The following is a 21348-nucleotide window of genomic DNA, read 5'->3' as shown; positions in this document are numbered from 1 at the left end:
CGGGGAGTCACAATGGTGAAGAGAATTGGATGTTGATGTGAAACCGAGACAAGGAGGGATTTGAAGAGAATTATCCATCATTTTTTAATTATATATAAACCTAACCGTCTCCTCCATATCTTAGCTAGATATCTATAAATAAAGTTGTTTTTTACGTCGGCATCTGCGTGTTTCTCCTTCACTGCCAGCACTGGTGCCTGGGAAACTGTGCTTTATGAATCGAGAAAGAAATCGATATACACAAGTAATACATCTCCCATAAAATCATTTATGGAATTACTAACTAAGTACCAGTTACCGGGATTACTATAAATCGGCCAAAATAGTGGCCAGGTCCTTCAGACCATGTCAGTCCGAACCAATCTCCCTTCACTCATTGGTCACGGCGGTACACCTGCATTTAGTTGGTATGGTCTGATGACCTCCAAATGATAAAGCTTTGAACACAAACAGAGTGGTTATAAAGAGTGACACAACAAGAGTACCTTGCTTGTTTGCTCACGCTGAATGAGCCCATGTTGGAGCTGAGCTTGGCCCGGTCAGAGTAGGGGTTCTCTGGGATCTGGGCTGGGGTACAGCGGTTGAGAAAACTCTGCTGGGCTGTAGGATGGGTGTATGGGTTAATGATAATGTGCTGTGGTTATTAAAGCTGATTCATAAATGACCCTTTGACAGAGGAGTCTAGACAGCTTCAGGTCTGCCTCTGAAATATAAACAATAAATGGATATGGCACATAAAATGAAAGAAAGTACTTGAAGAAATGCCACCTCTAAGCTCTGAAATGGGTCTCACACAGAAAGGTCTAGAGCAGCACTGAAATAAATGACTGTATAGGGAGTGCAGCACTTCTGAAGGTGATGGTGGCTCCCATCATCATTTCAAAATGGGAATTAACTGACTACATATCACATTCAGTTGTGTTATATTCACCTGCTGTGGAGCATTCACATCTGGTACAGAGAACCTTATTGGTCTTTGTCACAGCTCATTTCACATTACATTACCCATTACTGTAATCAGTAAGTACATTTCATTCATTGTTTATTCTCCAATATGTTAACTCGTGATAAGGAGGAAAATTGTGTTTTATTAGAATTACATTAGATGGAGGAAAAAAAGTCAGTTTTCCAAACTGACTTTTATTTATTTTTGACTGCTAACATTTGGCTAAAACATTTTGAAAGAATGCACTAAATCAGGCCGATGTTAGATCCCCGCCCCCAGACTGACCTGTGCCCGCTGCGTTCCGTTTCCAGGCCGCGTCCTCGCTGTCCTCGGCCTTCTCCGCGGCGGGAGGGCCGCCCTTCCCGGGGGCGGCCCCGTTCTGGGGGAACCGGGGGTACACCGCCCCGCCGTACAGCACCCGCTCCTCAGGCTCCGGGGCCTGGGGGTGGGACGAGGTGTAGGGGGAGGGGGACGGGGGGGAGGGGGGGGAGACGGCCGGCGGCGGGGGGATGTCCTCGGAGGTGTCCGGCATGGAGAGGCTCCGGGCCAGCTTCAGCATGGGGGGGGACAGGAAGGTCTTCTCCTCCTCGGTGACCCCTGGGGCGGGACGCGTGCAGCCATGGGACAGCAGTGTTGGTTTATTTATTTATTAAGGTCAAGGCAGTGGCAGAGATGACGGTGTTGCACTGCAAAACAGTGTTTGCTTCACCTACTTTGCAGCAGTAAATTGGATGTTCAAGGGGATTATACAGTAACACAGTATTGGAATTTTGTTTATAAAAATGCTATGATGATGAAGAGGATGATTATTATTATTTTAATTATAAATGTAAAATATAATTATTACTCATTAAAACTAAATTACCAAATCAATTAAATGTAAAGATCGAGTACCTTCAAGCATCATGTTCTTGAGTGAGACACGTGTATTTCGTCAGTGAACCAGTGCTGTCCTTACCGATGGATTTCTGTCTCCTGATGATTCCCTGTTTAGGAATACCGAGGTAAGCTGCTCTGGCGTTCGTTGGTCCTGCCCGGCTCGGCGGAGGCACTTCCTGGATATCGCCAATGGACTACAATGAGACAGGAATCAGAAAAGTACAAAAGGGGAAAAGTAAGGTACATACTTGCCCCTGAATCACCACCACTTCAAAAATGTAAAAGTTGGCCTCAGGGGACAACATCAAATAGAGCTTCAGCCTACTTTCAAGCAGAGATGCGTGAGTTTTAGCCTACTTAGTGGAGGAGAATGTGCTTACATTCATCTCAGGATTGAAGGGTGAGTAGCGACTGGATGAGCGTGTCTTTGGTGGGGGTTTTCTGCTCTCTACGTTAGGTGTGCTGTTACGGTTACTGTCCCACATTGGCTTCTCTGCATGGTCATCTACACACACGCACACACACACACACACACACACACACACACACACACACACACACACACACACACACACACACACACACACACACACACACACACACACACACACACACACACACACACACACACAGGACACAATTAACAAAAGTATGGCTTAGGCGATGAACAATGTACATAACTCGGAATGCATATAAAACACTGAATTGTTGTGATCCAGATTCACAAAAAATATTGAGGAGAAATGGCAAAGAGCTTGTTAATGCTAATGAACCAAACTGAAAATAACATATTACCCAAGAGAATACAACTTTATTTTCCTGTACAGAATGTGTCTTGGTTAGGGTTGTTTGATTTGTTGTGTTGATGTTATTGAAGAGTACAGCTTCTACCTTCAAATGACGAAAGACTTTTGAGATGATCATTCAACGTGCACTATTCACGTTGCCATACTTGGGATGGCAATACTTTTTTACCATGAAAACAGACAACATTTAGACTCACCATCCTTCTTCCTTTTCAGTGTAGCTAGACAAAGAAAGCACACAGAGGATGAATACCCTATTGATAACATTATTTATTTGGATAATTCAGTCTAGATTAATTATGTGGCAAAATCAACATAGTTTGCAAATTGTAATAAAAACACTGAAAATAAAAGGACCCCGAAAATATTATCCTATGCACACGCATGAGTGCACACACACACACACACACACACACACACACACACACACACACACACACACACACACACACACACACACACACACACACACACACACACACACACACACACACACACACACACACACACAAACAAAAATAGGCACAAACATACATAAACACAAACTTAACATATAAACGGATTGAGTTATGTGTAGTCTTTGTGCCTGTGTGTGTTTACCTCTCTATAACACGGATGGAAAGAGGGATGGCAGAAAGAGAGCATCTAGCATGGGACTGTTGCAATGGTGGGTAATGTTTAATATGTTGGTCTTACATAATTCCTCCAGCTCTGAAGTCATGGACTTGGACCTCATAGCCATGGACAGCAGGGTGGATGGTCCTCGTCTTGGGGTAGGGGGAACTACAAGGACAGGAGTCGACAGATTCTCATCAAACACCAATGCTTACAAGCTCAGTCATTATGTTAGCGGGTTCCATGGATGCAGCTCTCGGTGAAACATTAGCCTTACATCCACCACCCCCATCATTTGTTTCTGCTCCACAAGTGTTAGGAACACAGACAACGAAGAGGTGATGTGTTATGCAATGATATAGGCCCCTCCATTGTGAACAGGACACAGCATGGATTGAAGAGGAAGAGAAGAGGCTAAAAATATGGGTGGGAAAAAAAAGGGGAGACTGAGCGGCACCTTTCTTGGGGTTTGTCTTCTCCGGGTCTAGGGTGCGGCTGACGGTCACCACCTTGATGATGAGCCGGTTCCCTCCGTGTCGGATCATGTTCACCACCTGCTTGTGTCCCACTTTCACCACGTTGTCCTGGTTCACCTACACACAGGACAGGACGACACCATGATCACTGCTGACCACCAATAACACCAGACGAGCGTCTGGTGTTGTTCACGGCCCAGAGGGCTCTCGGCGCACAACATTGAGTCATTTAACGGACGCTTCATCCAAAGTGACAAGTGAGCCTGAGAACAACCGAAGCACGCGATCAGAATTGGAGCAGCAGCTGCAGCTCAAACAGTTATAGTACAACCTAGTTAAATAAGAAAACTGGGAAGAGTGGTACTGTTGCCATAGGAATCAGAAATTAAATAAAAGTATACAATAAAATAATGTCAACACAATACTATATATATATATATATATATATATATACAGAACGGAATACAATACTAAACATTTACGAAGACTAAATAACAGCATTAGACATTAAATACAAACACAAGAGACAACCATACATTCATACACACAGACATGGTACTTACACACAGACAGGGTACATACACAAAGACAGGGTACTTACACACAGACAGGGTACATACACACAGACAGGACACATACACACAGAGAGGGTACTTACACTCAGACAGGGTACTTACTTACACACAGACAGGGTACATACACACAGACAGGGTACATACACACAGACAGGGTACATGCACACAGACAGGGTACTTACTTACACACAGACAGGGTACACACAGACAGGGTACATACACACCATACACACAGACAGGGTGGTGGACGGTAAGTTGAGGACTAAGTGTTTAAGGCAGTAGTGTTTATCAAAAATACAAGGCTTTGAAGACGGCAAGGCTGGTGGCATCGCAGAGAGACGGGGGAGATGGTTCCATACATAGTTTGGCGAGCATGGTGTGTATGTTTCAGGGTACAGACCTTAATGAGGAAGTCCCCGGTCCTGAGACCTGCCAGCCACGCTACACCGCCCTCGTCCACAGACTCCAGGTACTGCAGCGCCGGGAACGCTGGCGTCGGGCTGAACTCCTCGATGGGCGTGTCCGCTACGGACCACACACACACGACGGGTGTATTAGACCAGTACACTGTGTCATCTCAACATGGGTTGGTAACATTGAGGTTGCTCTGCAAAGTGACCCACCAGTTGTATGATGCGAGACGGTGACGTAAACGTAAAAACGAGGAGGTCAACATTATTCTGTGTTTGTCTTAGGTCAATATCGGAGATGAAACATAAAGGGCTGTATCGCTTTCCTTGTTGTCCTTTCTGTGTTTGTCTTAGGTCAATATCACGGATGAAACATGAAAGGCTGTATTGCTTTCCTTGTTGTCCTAAAGGGAATTGGTCAGCATGAATCGTTATACTGAAATCACGCTGTTGTTGATGCGCATGGTAGCTAGATACTATGCCAATATTTAGAGGGGTGTTATGGGGAAAAGCAGGATCACAGCACAGAATCACAACGCTGAAAGCATTGCAGATGCTTTTCTGTCGACAATAGAGTGTGGCATCCACATCTCCCGTGTAACGTTTTCCCTCCTCCCGTTGTGCTGCTTGTAACAAGGCTTTGACTAACACACGGTGAACCAAGAGTGAGCTGGGCAGCAGGAGCAGTGAGGGACAAGCACAAGGAAATGATGACGTTGAAAAAAGAAACTGCTCCATTGGTACCTTTTGCCCCTCTCAGCACGAATCCAAATCCCTCGTTGTCCCTTTTCTGCAGCACCACAGTCTTCTCATCAATTATACGGTTGCTGTGGACGTCATGATCAGAGCGTTACTGCAGCCGTTCGCATTAACCATGACCTCTGATGCCTGAACTATGCCCTTTGTCCTAACCCCTGGAGTGCATTGGGAGGAGGAAAGCTGCCAATACACAGGCATCCGTCTGCGGAATTATGGACGGCATAATAAAGCATCCTTGAAGTTACCCATCACGCTCCCAGAGAAATACAGCTATCTTCAGAAACCAATCAGGTTCCCTGCTTGCTCCTCGCTGAAAGGATCTGAGTTCGAACCCAAACCTCTGTCCCTGATTTAATACTTCTCTTTGTCCTCCGTAACAGCGGACAGCATTATGCAGTCGCGAGGTAGAGCATAAGTATTTGCATTTACATAACTGGTTAATTTGAACACTGTATAGCTGAAAGTGGATTATTTATATATTAATATAGTCTATTTATACACACGCTGGTGGTGTGCCTCCTGCTCTCAGTTCCACTGGTTAACAAGCTGGCGGAGTGCTTGAGATTCAGTAGGGGGTTCGGGGCAACCCGAGCTCCCCCACACTACACCGCCCCCCCCCCCGCATCCAGCACTCTCTACCGCTGGCTGCCAGAACCTCATCCAGGTCACTGGTACTTTTGCCTACCGGGCTGCGAGCGGCTCTGGCGCATCCTACATCCATCACATGGTCAAACCCTACACCCGAGCCCATCGACTACACTCCATGAGCGCCAAACGTCGTGCTACTCCCCTCGCTACGTCGGAAACCCCAGCAGCCACTGAATAGAACCCCGATTGTTTGCTGTCCTGACACCACAATGGAGGAACGAGCTCCCCACTGGCTTCAGCACAGCCGGGACGACCCGTCTTGTGCCGCAGGCTGTAAACCAATCTATTCAGACTGCATCTTCTTGAATATAAAATAGGAATTTTAATGACTTGCACTTTCTTGGGTTAGGTCTGTGTCGTTGACGGCATTTGCAGCAAGTTGCTTTGGAGGAAAGTATCTGCTAAATAATGTAGTAGAATAAGGTAGGATTGTGTTGGGGACCTGTGGTACGGAGACCTCTACCTTCTACAACCTGTCAGCCTGGCAAGTGAAAACTTTATGACAGTGTTTACCTGGCGGCCTCAAAGCTGTCGTAGGAGCCAACGGTGTAATTCCTGAAGAGCTTTCTTCGCTCCGCATGGTCATGCCTTGTGTCTGTAATGAAATACAAGACCTTATAGAGAATCGTATCTTCTTGAGGCATTGGTTCTACTGCTTGTATCTGGCATCTGCCATTTCCATCTTTAAAACACGTCCTTGAGACTGGAGGAAATCCATGTCTGCGCTGTCACAGAATTATCCTGTAGGTAATTGTATCAACCTTAAAGGATATCAATAGCAATGGTCACCTTGACCTGGCTTGTTACAGGGGAGGGGAGTTAGTAAAACAATATGGGCCAAATTAATCTGAAAAAGCTTATCATTGACAGTTTACATTCCCTAAAGTTGAGAAGAGCAAATCAAGGACTTCATTGACACATTCTTTGAAGGCTGCATTTTGGTGCTTGTATGGCAACATCACCGTGCGATATGCGTTTAGGTCCTTGTGTGTTTGTGTGCACTCACAGGGTCTATCTTCCTGAGCCTGTGTAGGCACCTCCTCTACGCATTCAGCAGGAAACCAGCCAACACTGCCGCGGACGCTGCCCTTCAGGTAACCCCCTTCTCCAACACACAGCACTAGAGACGGAGATCCACGTAAAGGTGTTAGGATTAAAACACCAGTTTGGTTCTTCACCAGTTTACAACCTCCCTCCACATTTTAGAACTACATAAAACATTATAAAAGTACAGCAACTGAAGTGTATCGAACTCATCCAATAAAATAGGTAAGTGATATGTGGCATCAGCCTAGAGCCTTGTTGTATTGACATAGATGCAGCTCACAAGAATACCAACAATGAAATGATCTGATCTGTGATATACAGTACATCTCGTCCCATCCTACAGCATGACAAAACACATTAATGAAATGTTCAACATTTGTTGTTGTGTTGTGGATCTGCAGTTTTCCAAGTGTGGTCCGCTGATTCCACGTCCACGGGGATTCATGCCAGTTTTGAGGTAGGTGGTGGGTGATAACTTTTCAGAAGTTTATGGCGGATGCTTCCCATTTGAGGTTGACTAAGGTAATGAGTAGGATTCCCATAAATGCATTGTTAATAAACAACAGGTGCAAAGTTGAAATGCTAACTCAAATCATTCTAAATGCGCAAAAATGTAATACATTGCCATATCGAAACATTATAAAAGACAATAAACATTTACCGAGAGACCCAATTGCTGACACAAGTCTCACGTACTTGTTTTTGTAAATCCTTTATAGTAGAGTTCTAAAACGAATCCACATGCTACACCCAACAGACTTACCTTTGACTCTGTCATTTTTACACAGTGCAATCTCCCCCTCAGCCTGCGGGTGGTACGGTGTGATGGCCACAAACTGTCTGGCAGGGATGGCGCTGTACTGGGTGTTGTTGCGGGGCTGCTCCGCCTCCTCGCGGGTCCTGTGACGGGCCGGTTCCGGGCCAGCACGGCCCCCTCCACTATGGGGGCTGGAGAACATAGTGGGGGAATCATCTCAATAGCGTCCAGTACAGTCACTAGATGCCAAAGTCCGACCAGCACCTTGCTGGGAGGCAGGGATCATCTGTAAGCCCAAAGTTGGAAACTCACTTCCGGCCAAAAGTAGTAAACTGTAAGAAATACACTTTAGTTTTACACAAATCTCCGTAACAAAACAAAACAAGGTGCAGGCTTTGTGCAGTCTCCCAGATGTTCTGCCTTAACATGGAAGGACTTCTGCATCCGAGATAACGTACAGTCCATCGCTGCATCAAATATGTTTGTGAAAATGCTGAGTGCAAACTATAAGAACTCAAAGGTTGTACATACATAATACACCTAATTTATCTTAAAAGCATTCATCCGAGTGATGGTGGAACCAATGTTGATGGTACTACTGTGAAGTGGGTATGCTTTGAAACCTTTTTAGAAGCAAACACACTTGACTACAGGAGTACCATCACCATTGGTGCCACCATGGAGATTGTAGCACGAATGGTGTTGGTTCTCCTGTAGTCAAGTGGCTTTGATTTGACCCCTCTTTAACTCCACTTTCAGAGCTAGACTCTTGACACACACACACACACACACACACACACACACACACACACACACACACACACACACACACACACACACACACACACACACACACACACACACACACACACACACACACACACACAGACACAGACACAGACACGCAGACGCAGACACACAGACACACACACACACACACACACACACACACACACACACACACACACACACACACACACACACACACACACACACACACACACACACACACACACACACACACACACACACACACACACACACACAGACACTCAGACTTTTTTTAATAGTTGAGCCAAAGTGAAAAACCAAATAGCTCAAATTTTCTACAGCAAACTACATTGGCTCAACAGTCCAACTCAGTGGTAGCCCTACAAACTCCTACAGTATCAGCCACACACTGGATTATTAAGGTCAGAGCAGAAAGCAGAAAGGTAAGTCAAAATACCTATTCAATTGATTCCGTAAAGAGATATAAGGAACTTCGGTTTACGTCAAAGTCTCCCTAGCTAGTTCTCACACAACAGAAAATGTTTCCTTCACAGTTTCATGCTCTACTACATTATTGAACGAGACATTATTCCTGTAGCTACCTTTGCAGAGAGAGAGGGATAGAGAGAGAGAGAGTGAGAGAGAGAGAGATGGCGTGTGTTTGTGTGTTTGTGTGTGTGTGCGTGTGTGTGTGTGTGTGTGTGTGTCTGTGTGTGTGTGTGGGTGGTGTGTGTGTCCACTTGTGCATTGTATTATCTAATCCTCGGTGGACGAGACCAGAGCTTCCATCCACAGCTCATGAGTCGCACAGGCAATCACCATAGCAACACATCATCCATCTAGGGAGGTCGTCCCATTTTAAACATTGTACTGTAAATGGCTGCAGTGTGTTCATGAACAGTTCATGGGATATTTGTGCATGTAACGGTGCATAAAACATCAGTATTGTCATAATGATTTTTGCAGTTTGACTAGTATGCTGTCAATGCATTTAAGTTTTCTGCCAAAGAAAATGAATAGCACTAAGTCATATAACAACATTACCTCATGGAAATCCCCAAAGCAAAAGTATTGCAAAGTACAGTACACCAACACATCCTGTGATATACTGCAGAAAAAAACTCTCAACCCTGGCATGAATCATGTTATATTATAGGCAGCTATTTGTGGCAGGTGAGAAATGGCCCTGAGCAACCACAAATGCACAACTATGGAGAGACTTTTAGCAAGCTACAAAACCAACAACTGTTCCAGTGGACTTGCTAAGTAGCCATATTTAGATGATGGATGTCCTGGGAGGCTCCCTATGGATAACCAAATGCATGATGATACACATACCAAAGGGTCTTCCAAATTCAACTCCACTGGGCAAACCAGGCATTGTCCTCCTGTAATCGATTCAGAACATCCCAACTCGACATCATGTATGTGACATTTATTCTCTCTCAAAGGAAAACTATTGCGCCCAGCTCATAGTTATTCAAATATAATTTAGAGTGGATGTAGCAGCGTCGATGTAGCTTGCTACATCATGCCCATTTGTGTCTTTCACGTCAAATTAAATCCTGCACTCGCATGTTGGTTCAGTTTTGCTGTAATGTGAGATGGACTTATTTGATCAAAACATTTGTTTGGCAAACTAATACATTTTGAGACAAAATAAAATGATGTGACAGACAAAAATAAAGAGGTTTGATGTTGTTTACAACATCAGGAGTGCTCTTGCCGTGAGTGTACTATTTACCATATTTAACACTAACCTCTTCATATTGTAGCCATTAAAGTGTTGTTAGAAAGATACAGCAGACACAGCAGGAATGCATCACTCATCATCTGCACACCTTTTTCCATTGATGTTCCATTGTTAGTTCATGCTATGTAATAACTTCTAGTAATGGTTGATCCAAAATAGATCAGTTACCAAAGGCTGAGGATGCATGAGAAATGAAATGACTTAACTCACTCAGCTAATCTCAGAATTAAAGATACCATCTTGATTATATTTAGATTTACATTTAGGGCATTTATCAGACGCTTCTATCCAAAGTGACCTACAATAAGTACATTTTTCAGAAGAAAGAGAACAACAATATATCGCCCTAAAGATGTTCATAGAAACAAGGGCCAAGAACTAACAATTGCTAGGTTAACCCATTCACCGTATACAAAAAAATGATAGTTAGGGTAAGATGCTAAACAATGCTAAGTACTATTTTTAAGTGCCAGGATGTACAACACATACTGTTTTGTTTTTTTTCTTCTTTTGATGGTAATGGCCATCATCCTTAATCCTATATTAGCATATTAGGATGTATTGGGATAAAAATACTGCCATGTTGTTCACCATACGTATTAAAGAAAATGTGCAAGTAAGCTTGTTCCCATGACTAATACCATGGTGACTTTGGAATGATAGTTTCCACAGCTTCCATGCCAACGCCAGAACGAGCTCTGAATTATTGAACAAGCGTTTTCAACACGTGGCTGAACATGAAAAATAGATCAAACTCTGTGTTCTCCATTGACTTCTCTTATGTAATCCATGGTAGAGATCTAGCGTGACCAAAAGCCAAGGCTTCGGTTATCCTGTGGAACAATAGGAATGTATTTTTTATTATAATTGTTCAGAATTTAGAAAATACTTAAATCCTGTCCCCTTTTCACTATTGAAACAAGTTATGATTCAAAGATGACTCCTGTTTCATTATTGATGATTTTGAAAAATGTGTTAATATGATAGTTTCAGTAAATTTGTAAGAAAACGAGGTCATCCGCAAAGGGTAGAATTCCTGCTTTTGAGTTGTGTTATTTAATGATATTAGATCTGCTTATGATACAATGCGAATGCAAATCAGCTAAAGCTTTAGGAAGACACAGATGTAGAGGCAAGCCAAGCAGTTTTTCACAGAACGCCCTCAGAGGGTTGGCTATAACAAGGAGCTCTCTGAAGATCACTCTATGAATTTGCTCCCACAAGGCTGGGACCAAACGCTACGCGTTTATTTTCCCTCCATACCAACCACCAACGATCGCGGGGCATCATAACACATTTCTAAAGATGCTAATGACATGCCCTTGTTGTCGGTAGGCTTATGTTCCGAACAAAAACACACTGACAGTTTGGCACTACCGACACCAGCTCCACCCTTGGAAGGCACTGGAGGACTGTTCCTGATTGATTGTAACGATCCAAGTGCGGTCTCAAATCTAAATCGGCTTGTAGGGAGGCAGGGGCAGTCAACTATATATGCTTATTCACTCGCCACCAGCTGAGGAACGGCTATGCCATTTCTAACTGATAACACCACTCTCCACTCTGACCAGCAATCAAGTCATTCCATCAAACAGGGCAGTTCTTGGGCCAAGACGCAAACACAAAAAAGCAGCCCAACCTTGTGTGTCTTTGGTGTTGTCGACGGACGTCCTCCGCGGCCGGTCTGCCCAGGGACGGGGACCTGCTCCGGGAGGAGGGCCGGCCCCCTCGCACCCCTCCCACCGTCTTCACGGTGCTGACCGCCGGAGAGGGCATGGTGGGCGAGGAGCTCCGGTGGCACGGGGAGGGACTGCGGCGCGAGGTGAAGGACGGGGAGGCCGAGGGGGTCGACACCACGGTGGAGGAGTGGGACTTCTTGGGGCCGGGGTCGAGGTTGTTGTCCTCGCTGTTGGAGCGCAGCAGAACGGGGGCCGTCTCCAGCTGCTGCTTGGAGGAAGGCACCCAGTGGCTGGAGGGCGAGGCGTGGTTCACCCGGAAGGGAGAGGCGCATCGAGGGCTCTCCCTCAGATGGACTGAGGAGAGAGAACAGTGCAGTGAGATGGAGAGAGGGACAAAGTGTCAAAGTGATTGACAAACAATGAAGTGGCAGTGGAAGTCAAGGAGAAACGATCCCGTCTGTGGTTGAATACAGCGGTTAACAGTCAACAGAGTTGACCATAACACTAACGCTCAGGGACTAAGAGAACATACAACTTACTTGACCATGTGAAACTATGAGTGTTGTGCGTGTGTGTCTGTTTGTGTGTGTGTGTGTCTCTTGTCGTTTTCTAGTCTGCAAATGTGTGCATAATACGTTTCTTTTAGCCTACTTACGTTTACCTACCAAGGCAATCGGCAATCCAAAAATCAAGTAAGGATTTGTACAAAATCCTGAAAAATATCACGATGCATTATCCCAAAATAAATCTAAAAGTGGTTAAAGGCTAGGATTTAGTTTCTGCGTTCCTGGTCAAACAAGCAACAGAGTTTGAAAAGCTGTTTTTTGCTTCGAATCCTTTTCTCCTGCTTCTCATCGTCACTGACTGCCATTTTTATCCTTCTCTGCCGTTTCTCACATGCCTACGTATTCTTCCCAACTGCACAGCACATTGCCTTGCAACCAATCAGTACATAGAACTGGTGCCCATGGCAACCACATGCATCCGTTCCTGTATGTTAGACCCGCCTACACAAAGATGTATAAACAATAGTTATATCGATAGTTGATGCAGGCACGCATGCACGTGTGTGCACACACGCAATCACACACACACACACACACACACACACACACACACACACACACACACACACACACACACACACACACACACACACACACACACACACACACACACACACACACACACACACACACACACACACGCACACACACAAACACACACACACACATACACACACACACACACACGCACACACAAACACACACGACACAAAAACACGCATAAACACACACACACACACACACACACACACACACACACACACACACACACACACACACACACACACACAGTATGTTAAGCTTGTAAAAATATTTTTTTATCTAGGTAAATTAGTCTAATCAACTCGCCATCTCATATTCATCTTGGTTTAGTAGGATAATCAACTCACCATTCTCACATGTATCTGTTGAATCTGGTTTAGTAGTATATTGATCTAGGATTAGAAGTATATATTTCTGGGTTTAGTAGTATATTTAACTTGGATTGCTAGTATATTTCTCTGTGATAGTAGTATATTTCTCAAGGATAATTAGTATATTTATCTGGGTTTAGTAGTACATGAATCTAGGATAATTAGTACATTTATCTGGATTCAGTGGTATAATCAACTCACCGTTTTCATTGTCCTTGTAGGTCTTGATGATGTCTGCGAGTTCGAAGTTTCCAGCAGTGATGGCCACCTGGTATTTGAAGGTGGATAAAAGTAGTGTTAATTCAGAGGTGTTGGATTTTGATTATTTGAGGATATTAAACAGGTTAACACAAATCCCAAGTTGCACAAATCGTTTTTTGTTGGCATTATCTAGAGGGGGTTAGGGTACGGTTTTGCGTTAGAATTGGGTTCTTTGTTAGAGTTAGTGTTAGGGTTCGTAATGGACTCGGTTAGGGCTATTGTTATGGCTTATAATGGACTAGGGTGGTTAGGGATGGGTAAGGGTTTGTTGTGGACTAGGTTAGGGTAAGAGTTATGGCTTGTATTGGACTGGGTTAAGGGTAGGGGTTTGTTGTGTACTAGGTTATGGTTAGGGTTTTTTGTGGACTAGGTTATGGTTAAGTTTCTTTGTGGCCTAGGTTAGAGTTAGGGTTATTTGTGGAATAGGTTAGAATTAGGGTACTTCAAATATAAATATCTCTAATGAGCTGTATTTTCAATCTATTATACTATAGGGATTTCAATAACTATCATCTTCTGAAATGTATCCCAGGCACTATTTTAGTTGGTACTTGTTTAGCCATCATAAACATCTTATATAAGTCAGATTAATTAGTTATTCTTGTTTTTAATATATTTGTGTCCTAAGATGTTCTGAATTGCATCACTTGTGCAAATGATGACCATCTGATGATTATTAAGCATTATTGGACCTAATAACCATTCAATTTCTCAGTGAAACTAAATAAATAGAATGAAAACAGCAAGATAATGTTTTGTTTATTTTTAGGACCAAAACTCTCTCCCTAAAATGTTTTTGCCAGAGTCATGCAGTCTTTGTTAGCAATTCCTATTGATCCAATGTCTACATCTATTCAAGAACTTATAGTAGAGCACACATCGGTCCTACCTGGAAAGGAGTCTGACCTCTGTAGTTCTTCACGTCCTTACATGCACCAATAGACAGAAGCAATCTCACACATGGCTCCTATTGAGAAGGAAACAATGGGAGGAAGTAAATATGTGAAGAAAGCTGCTAAAAGTCAAATGAATGGAGCAACAGATGATAACGGAGGTCACTGAAAGGTACTGAAAGAACATAAGAATATATAGACAATTCATTGGCAGGGTTGGGGTTAGGGTTTGGGTAACCCTAACCCTAACCAACCCTTGTCTATATTCTGATAAGCCTGTTGCTGTTGTTGTTCTTTCATTAAGAGAACCAGAACAAAGCTCTTCTGGCTTTTCTACCTTTTCACCTCTGACTCAACCCCAACGGTCTCCGTCTGGCCTGTCACAACAGCAACAGAACAACAACTAATAATGCACACTGAACAGACACAAATCCCATCTCACATCAGCATGAATCAACAGACCACACATCTCAAAGCACTTTATTGCTCATAAAGTGCTAGCTTCCCTTATGTAAAGTCTTATCATAATAATCACACACATAATGATTCTTATTATATCATCTATATAGGATAGAGTAGGATGCAGAAATGCTTTTACGGCAATATAATTACAGCTGCTATGTGTTCAGTTATTCCCTCCTAACTCTTCCCTCCTCCTAACCTCACCTCAGCAGCGTGAATGTATTTATTAGAGGTAGCGGCTGCTGTCTCGCCGTCTCGCTGTCGCCTGAAGAACTCTGTGTGGAGCTGGTGATATGTGAACGCTGACGAGACCTTTAGATGCCAAACTCCCTCATTCTCTTGCCCCTGACCTTTGTTGACGGTAACTGAGAAAGCCAGCCTAGCTGGGAACACAGGGAAGCTCATCATCGTGTCATTGGGAGGGATTCTGGGCAGGAAGATCCTCTGACCCATGGTTGTCCCTACATAAAGCTAGCACTGAAACGCCTGGTCCAGCACCTGCACCACCTGGTGCCCTTCCTGAGTGGCCGGTCAGGACCTGTCGTTATATTTCATGATCAGGCACTTCAGAGGGCGTCAGTGAGTTAAGGAAAACCACAGGCAGCGCGTCTTTGTGATTGCAGAACCGAGTCGACTTCAAACCAAATCTGGACCTGAACTTAATTTCCCCTGGGTTATCCCTTCCCCCCCATCAAGGAGATAGCTGGATCACTCATTGTCAGCCTTGTCTGTCCTCATGTTCTCCTTCAGCCTGTGGTCCTGCATGAGATTAGCGGGTTGACAGCTTGATGCAAGCTCTGACTATTTGAGCTTCTCTCCCGACAACTTGGAGGCGGCGTTGACACCTCGAGGGTGCTCTGACTCCCTCAGTTATCTCCACACACTCACACATTAAAGCTGTGGAAGCTGAAGATCCCATCCGAGACGATCAACCTGCTGTCTTTGATCAGCATAACCCTGGTTACCAGAGTAAGGGTCAGGGTGTGGACTCAGCTTCGATGGCACAGACAGAGTATTCAAAGATTAGGATCAGGATCTTGAACCGGAACCTGCTTCCCTACCCCGAAGCCTACCCCTACCCCTACCCCTAGGCCTACCTAACCCTAACCCTAAGGGTACTTTTCATTACCCTACCTAACCCTTACCCTAACTCTTACTGAAATCCGTAGCCATAACCCTACAAAACCCTTACTCTTACACTAACCCCACCTAGCCCTAACCAAACCTAACCCTTACCCTAACTCTTACACTAACCCTACCTAACCCTAAAACTACCTTACCCCAACCCTACCAAATCCTTACCCTAACTCTTACACCAACCCTACATAACCCTAACCCTACCTAACCCTTAACCTACCTAATCCTACTCTGTCCCTACCTAACTCTACCTCGAGGGTTGTGAGCAGCCAAACCTGTGTTGCCAACATAAAGCACATTGCCAACCTCTGCCCTGCTTTAAGTTGTGATCCCTTTTAAATGAAAGGGATATCCGCAGCCTCCAGGAGAATTCAGAATAGATTCCTACTTTTCTGCATCGGTTGCCTGATAGACATCCTCACAGATTTCAATCAGTTTGATATCCAGCATAAGACTGAGCAACTATACAATTGGTCTTTGCTCCTCTTTGTTGAATCTTTCAGTCCATACACATTAGTCCGTTTTTCTCCCTCTGTGAGTTTTCTTGGCTGTGGCACGTCATTTGATTTTGATAGACAACGTCCCATATTTTGGATTGCGGCTTCTTTTGGGGCATTTCAGGAATTTCTGCATGAGGCCTGACCCTTGAACAGTATTTTGTCAGAGTTAAGAGGCGATCAGAGGAACGGTGTGCGATGTAAATCCGGACACACAAACAGGCCGTCGCCCAATTATAGTACTGTAGTAGGAAAGGATAGATCTGAACATAAGACACTATACATACAATTACTCATTCTAAGGCACCTTTTCACTCTACACAATCTTCAATGGGACTCCTTTTAGAATCACCACAGTGTTAATTTGTCAACCATCTTATCTCAATAGTAGTATCCTCAAATCCAATTACATCGTATTATTTACCAATAAAAGTACCTCACCTGGAAGGGTTTAGTCCAGAATCCTAAAAAAACTGTGGATTCGTTCTTGAATGAAGCACTTCTTAGGATCTGCGTTCACAATCTTGTATCATTTTAAGTAGTACTAAAATATTCTCGGGGGGATTTAAATTCTATGCGTCCTTCTCATGCTCAAAGAAACCGTAATAAAATACGTACAAAAAGATGAAAGAGTCTCCTGGCAAGCACAAATGACTGTCTCTTCCATTACTGTGAGGAACAGAATGTGCTGTAATCTGGTTGTAGCAAATATAGATAGAAAGCTAATGCAGGCAGCATGATAGAAAGCAACATTGAGAGAAGAGGAGCTTTCTGACAATCTACCACCCACTTAACACAACCAAAGCTGCCTTCCACCCACGGCTGATACATGCGCACACAGCAATCAACACACACACACACACACACACACACACACACACACACACACACACACACACACACACACACACACACACACACACACACACACACACACACACACACACACACACACACACACACACACACAAGGTCACACACATACACGGTCACACAAACACACACTCACATACACATACACACAAACCACACACACACACACACACACACACACACACACACACACACACACACACACACACACACACACACACACACACACACACACACACACACACACACACACACACACACTCACACACACACACAGATACACTCTCACACACATACACGCACACACACACATACACGCACACACACACAGATACACTCTCACATGCATACACACACACACACACACACACACACACACACATACACACACACACACACACACACACACACACACACACACACACACACACACACACACACACACACACACACACACACACACACACACACACGCACACACACACACACACACACACACACACACACACACACACACACACACACACACACACACACACACTAGAGCTTGCCCACATGAACACATAAAATACAGTCAGGCAAAGATGCAAGCAGTAAAATGCGTGCTGAACAGATGGAAGCTATTGCACGTGAGCTTACACATTCAAAGCTGCACATACAGTATCTGCCATCCATCCATACAGTACATTGTATTTGTATATTATTTGTAAACAATGTCTGTTTAAATACAGACCCAACACAAACCCCTTGAACGATACATATACACACACATTTCTGTTTGTATGTGTGATTTATGTGTGTGTAGGTGTGTATATGTGTATATGTGTTTTTGAGCCTGGCACAAGACTGGTATTTACGTGAGCACGGCTAGGAACCACAGATCTCTCAGGATGATCCTGCCTGGGGCTCAACAGAAAGCATGTGGTTGACCCAGCTAAGATAAGGGACAAGGCTGAAAGCAGCAATGACAAGGAAAGGTGGCAGCAGCATTTTGGTGCAGGTGGTTTTGTGAACGTTGAAATTAAAGGAAAATTCATCGTGATCCTCTGATTAACACGGTACCGGGAGTCGCTACTGAAGCTGATTGATGAATTCTGCAATGAGTTTATGAATAGAGTTGTTCATTGAAATTGCTGGCCTAGGGTTATGACAGATTTTTTGGGGTTTCATGGTTCGAATGATTGGGATTTACTGTAACCAGCACCCACGACTTGTTGTTATCGTCTTCCATTTACAAATGCATTGTGGGTATCGCCAGGAATAGTAGGGCGTTAGTCAAATGTGTGTCACCTGTATTTAAATTTTCCACATTCTGCCCCTGTTGTAAGCTCCTTCTGTTTCTGTTGCGCTGCTCTTTGTTCATTTATTATAACCTTTCTATCTACCTTAACCTCTCTCTCTCTCTTACTCTCTCTTAATGCACATTTTGAAAAAATGTTTCAGCACAATAATGAAAGTGAACTGAACTGCCTGGGAATTATGTTGAAAATTAATCCACATTAAGATTGGAGAAAGAAGCATTGCCTGCCTAATATGGGATGTGAATCCATGCATGCATTTAGTAGACAATACAAATAAAGTGAGGTCACTCACAACACACCAGGATCTTTAGTTTAGTTAAAGTTAAAACAAAGCTTTTAGAGATGAGTAAGCCACATAATAGGCAGGCTTGCCCTCCAATGAAACTATAAACTAATCACTTAAAAGGCGGGCTGGTTGAGCTAAAAGTAATTTTCATTAGCAGTCATTAGAAGCATACAAAGTAAACACAGCTTTGCAGTGACCAATGTTGTCCTGAAGGGTGCAGTCAAATCTCACGACAGAAGGATAGAGCAGTCCTGGACCAGGCAGATCTTCCTCAGGCCAGAAGCTCTGCAAAGCAGGCCGGCCACAACGCTGCTATCGAGCCGCAATGTGGAACGTCCACGCAAAAGCCTTTTTTCTTCCATAACTTAAAAACCTACGCCCCCATGCATAATGTTCACATTGTTTCCAACCAAATGAGCAGCAGCTCATCGACCAGCGATACTAACAGGCAGGAGTCTCTCTCCACCCTCCTCCCCATATCTACCGACTACAGCTCCCAGCTCAAAGCATCCCCTAACTGACATGCTCCAGGCTTAACTCATTTACATCTAATAATGCACTAATATATCATGCCATTTAGTCCAAACGGTCACATTTGACTCACTAATGTTCTGTCAAATTAAATACATTTCAGACTAGAAAAGATCTGCCCAGCTTATACATCAATGTTTTCAAAAGACCCTTTCTGTGCTGAGTGACAGTGAGGAAGAGTAGTTGACCCCTGAGTACCAGCAGAACACACAGGGACATTTCAGAAACATTAAAATACATTGCTTTCACATGCTTGAGAGATTGTGTGGAATCTACTTTACATAAGTCATGAATTAATGGTATGAATTTGTCGAGGGAAGACTGACTGTGGAGCCTAATCAAGACAAGTCAAGACAACTCGTATAACGGGAAAAGCTCAGATCTGTTAAAGATTAATTAAACAGTTCCCCACAAGTCTGAAACTTTGTATCATTTTTAGAGCATGACTTGTCAAACTCGACGTCAGACACAAGATCAAACATGGCGGCCTTCAACGTTAACTGCAATGTAATGATTCTAAAACAGTTTTTTGATGTTTTAACACATAATTTGATGTGTAATTATGCAACATGTGTTTGTATCGTTATAACATTGGTTATACATTATATCTCATTGGACGAGCCCGGGTGACAATAGAAGAAGAAGGACAACTCTGATGGTATAGTAGAAAAGAGTTCCATCCACCACGACAAAGCCCAGCTCAGGCTCACTTTCATTCACTTGGTTCTTATCACCACCATTCATGTCAACATCAGCCATGTCTACAAACCCCAAGAGTGAATTCCTGGTGTACAATGTGATTGTGCCTGCAATGCATGTAGTATTGCTAAAATGCAATCACTTATAGTTATGTATGAAAATTGTCTTAAAAAAAAGTGTCTTAAAAATAAAATAGCAAAACTTCCCAATCACAGTTAATATTCATATTAAAAAGTTAATATTCAAGACATATATGTGTATGTGACTGTGTTTAAATCAGGTTGGCGTATTCTTGTAATTGTCCATTTGTAAATGTGTGTGCCCTACCTGCTTGTGGAGAGCAGAAATGTGCAAGCCAGTGTTTCCTGTTGCATTCTGGGATGAGATGTCAGCTCCGAAGAGCAACAGCTGCTCCAGGTGCTTCAGGTGGCCGTAGCGGCAGGCCTAGAAACACAGTGGGGCATCTTAGATACAGCAGTAACTTTAAAAACATGCACTACATTATTAGCTGGTACAACACATACTGGTAATACTAACCCCAACCCTACTGACGCCTTTTTTCATAATTAGCTTGGTCTTTTACTGGGTAAAATAAAATACCGTTAAAGGGGTGGTGACCCAACAATATATTTTGTTGTTGTTGTAAAAAGTGGTAATATTTCTACCCTGCTCTGAACTTTCAGAGGCACTTCGATGTCACGACAAAGATACACTGGCGGCGAGTTGTGTGTGTTGAAAGCTAGGACCTCTGTCTAGGAAGCACTCTGTGTTGACTGCCAAGGGGGATGGGGCACTTCATGCATAACA

The 21348-nt window shown here is 43.7% G+C and overlaps 1 protein-coding gene across 1 annotated transcript in view; it reads right to left on the bottom strand.

The window, feature by feature from the left end:
• The window catches only part of LOC130389137 (SH3 and multiple ankyrin repeat domains protein 2-like), a 33910-nt gene that overhangs the window by 6789 nt on the left and 5773 nt on the right, over window positions 1–21348 (bottom strand). The window contains exons 7-22 of the mRNA XM_056598808.1: window positions 20869–20985; window positions 14752–14829; window positions 13803–13869; window positions 12082–12475; window positions 7925–8109; window positions 7121–7234; window positions 6628–6709; window positions 5452–5534; window positions 4698–4822; window positions 3704–3839; window positions 3328–3414; window positions 2829–2852; window positions 2206–2330; window positions 1890–2019; window positions 1232–1543; window positions 486–600 (exon numbers count right to left, since the gene is read on the bottom strand). Of these exons, the coding sequence (XP_056454783.1) occupies window positions 486–600; window positions 1232–1543; window positions 1890–2019; window positions 2206–2330; window positions 2829–2852; window positions 3328–3414; window positions 3704–3839; window positions 4698–4822; window positions 5452–5534; window positions 6628–6709; window positions 7121–7234; window positions 7925–8109; window positions 12082–12475; window positions 13803–13869; window positions 14752–14829; window positions 20869–20985 (2174 nt within the window). The remainder of the gene's footprint in view (window positions 1–485; window positions 601–1231; window positions 1544–1889; window positions 2020–2205; window positions 2331–2828; window positions 2853–3327; window positions 3415–3703; window positions 3840–4697; window positions 4823–5451; window positions 5535–6627; window positions 6710–7120; window positions 7235–7924; window positions 8110–12081; window positions 12476–13802; window positions 13870–14751; window positions 14830–20868; window positions 20986–21348) is intronic.

Source organism: Gadus chalcogrammus, chromosome 9, assembly GCF_026213295.1.
Source record: "Gadus chalcogrammus isolate NIFS_2021 chromosome 9, NIFS_Gcha_1.0, whole genome shotgun sequence".
NCBI classification, from domain to species: domain Eukaryota; kingdom Metazoa; phylum Chordata; class Actinopteri; order Gadiformes; family Gadidae; genus Gadus; species Gadus chalcogrammus.
The sequence above is the reverse complement of the archived record's forward strand: the minus strand, read 5'-3'. Positions and strand labels throughout refer to the sequence as shown.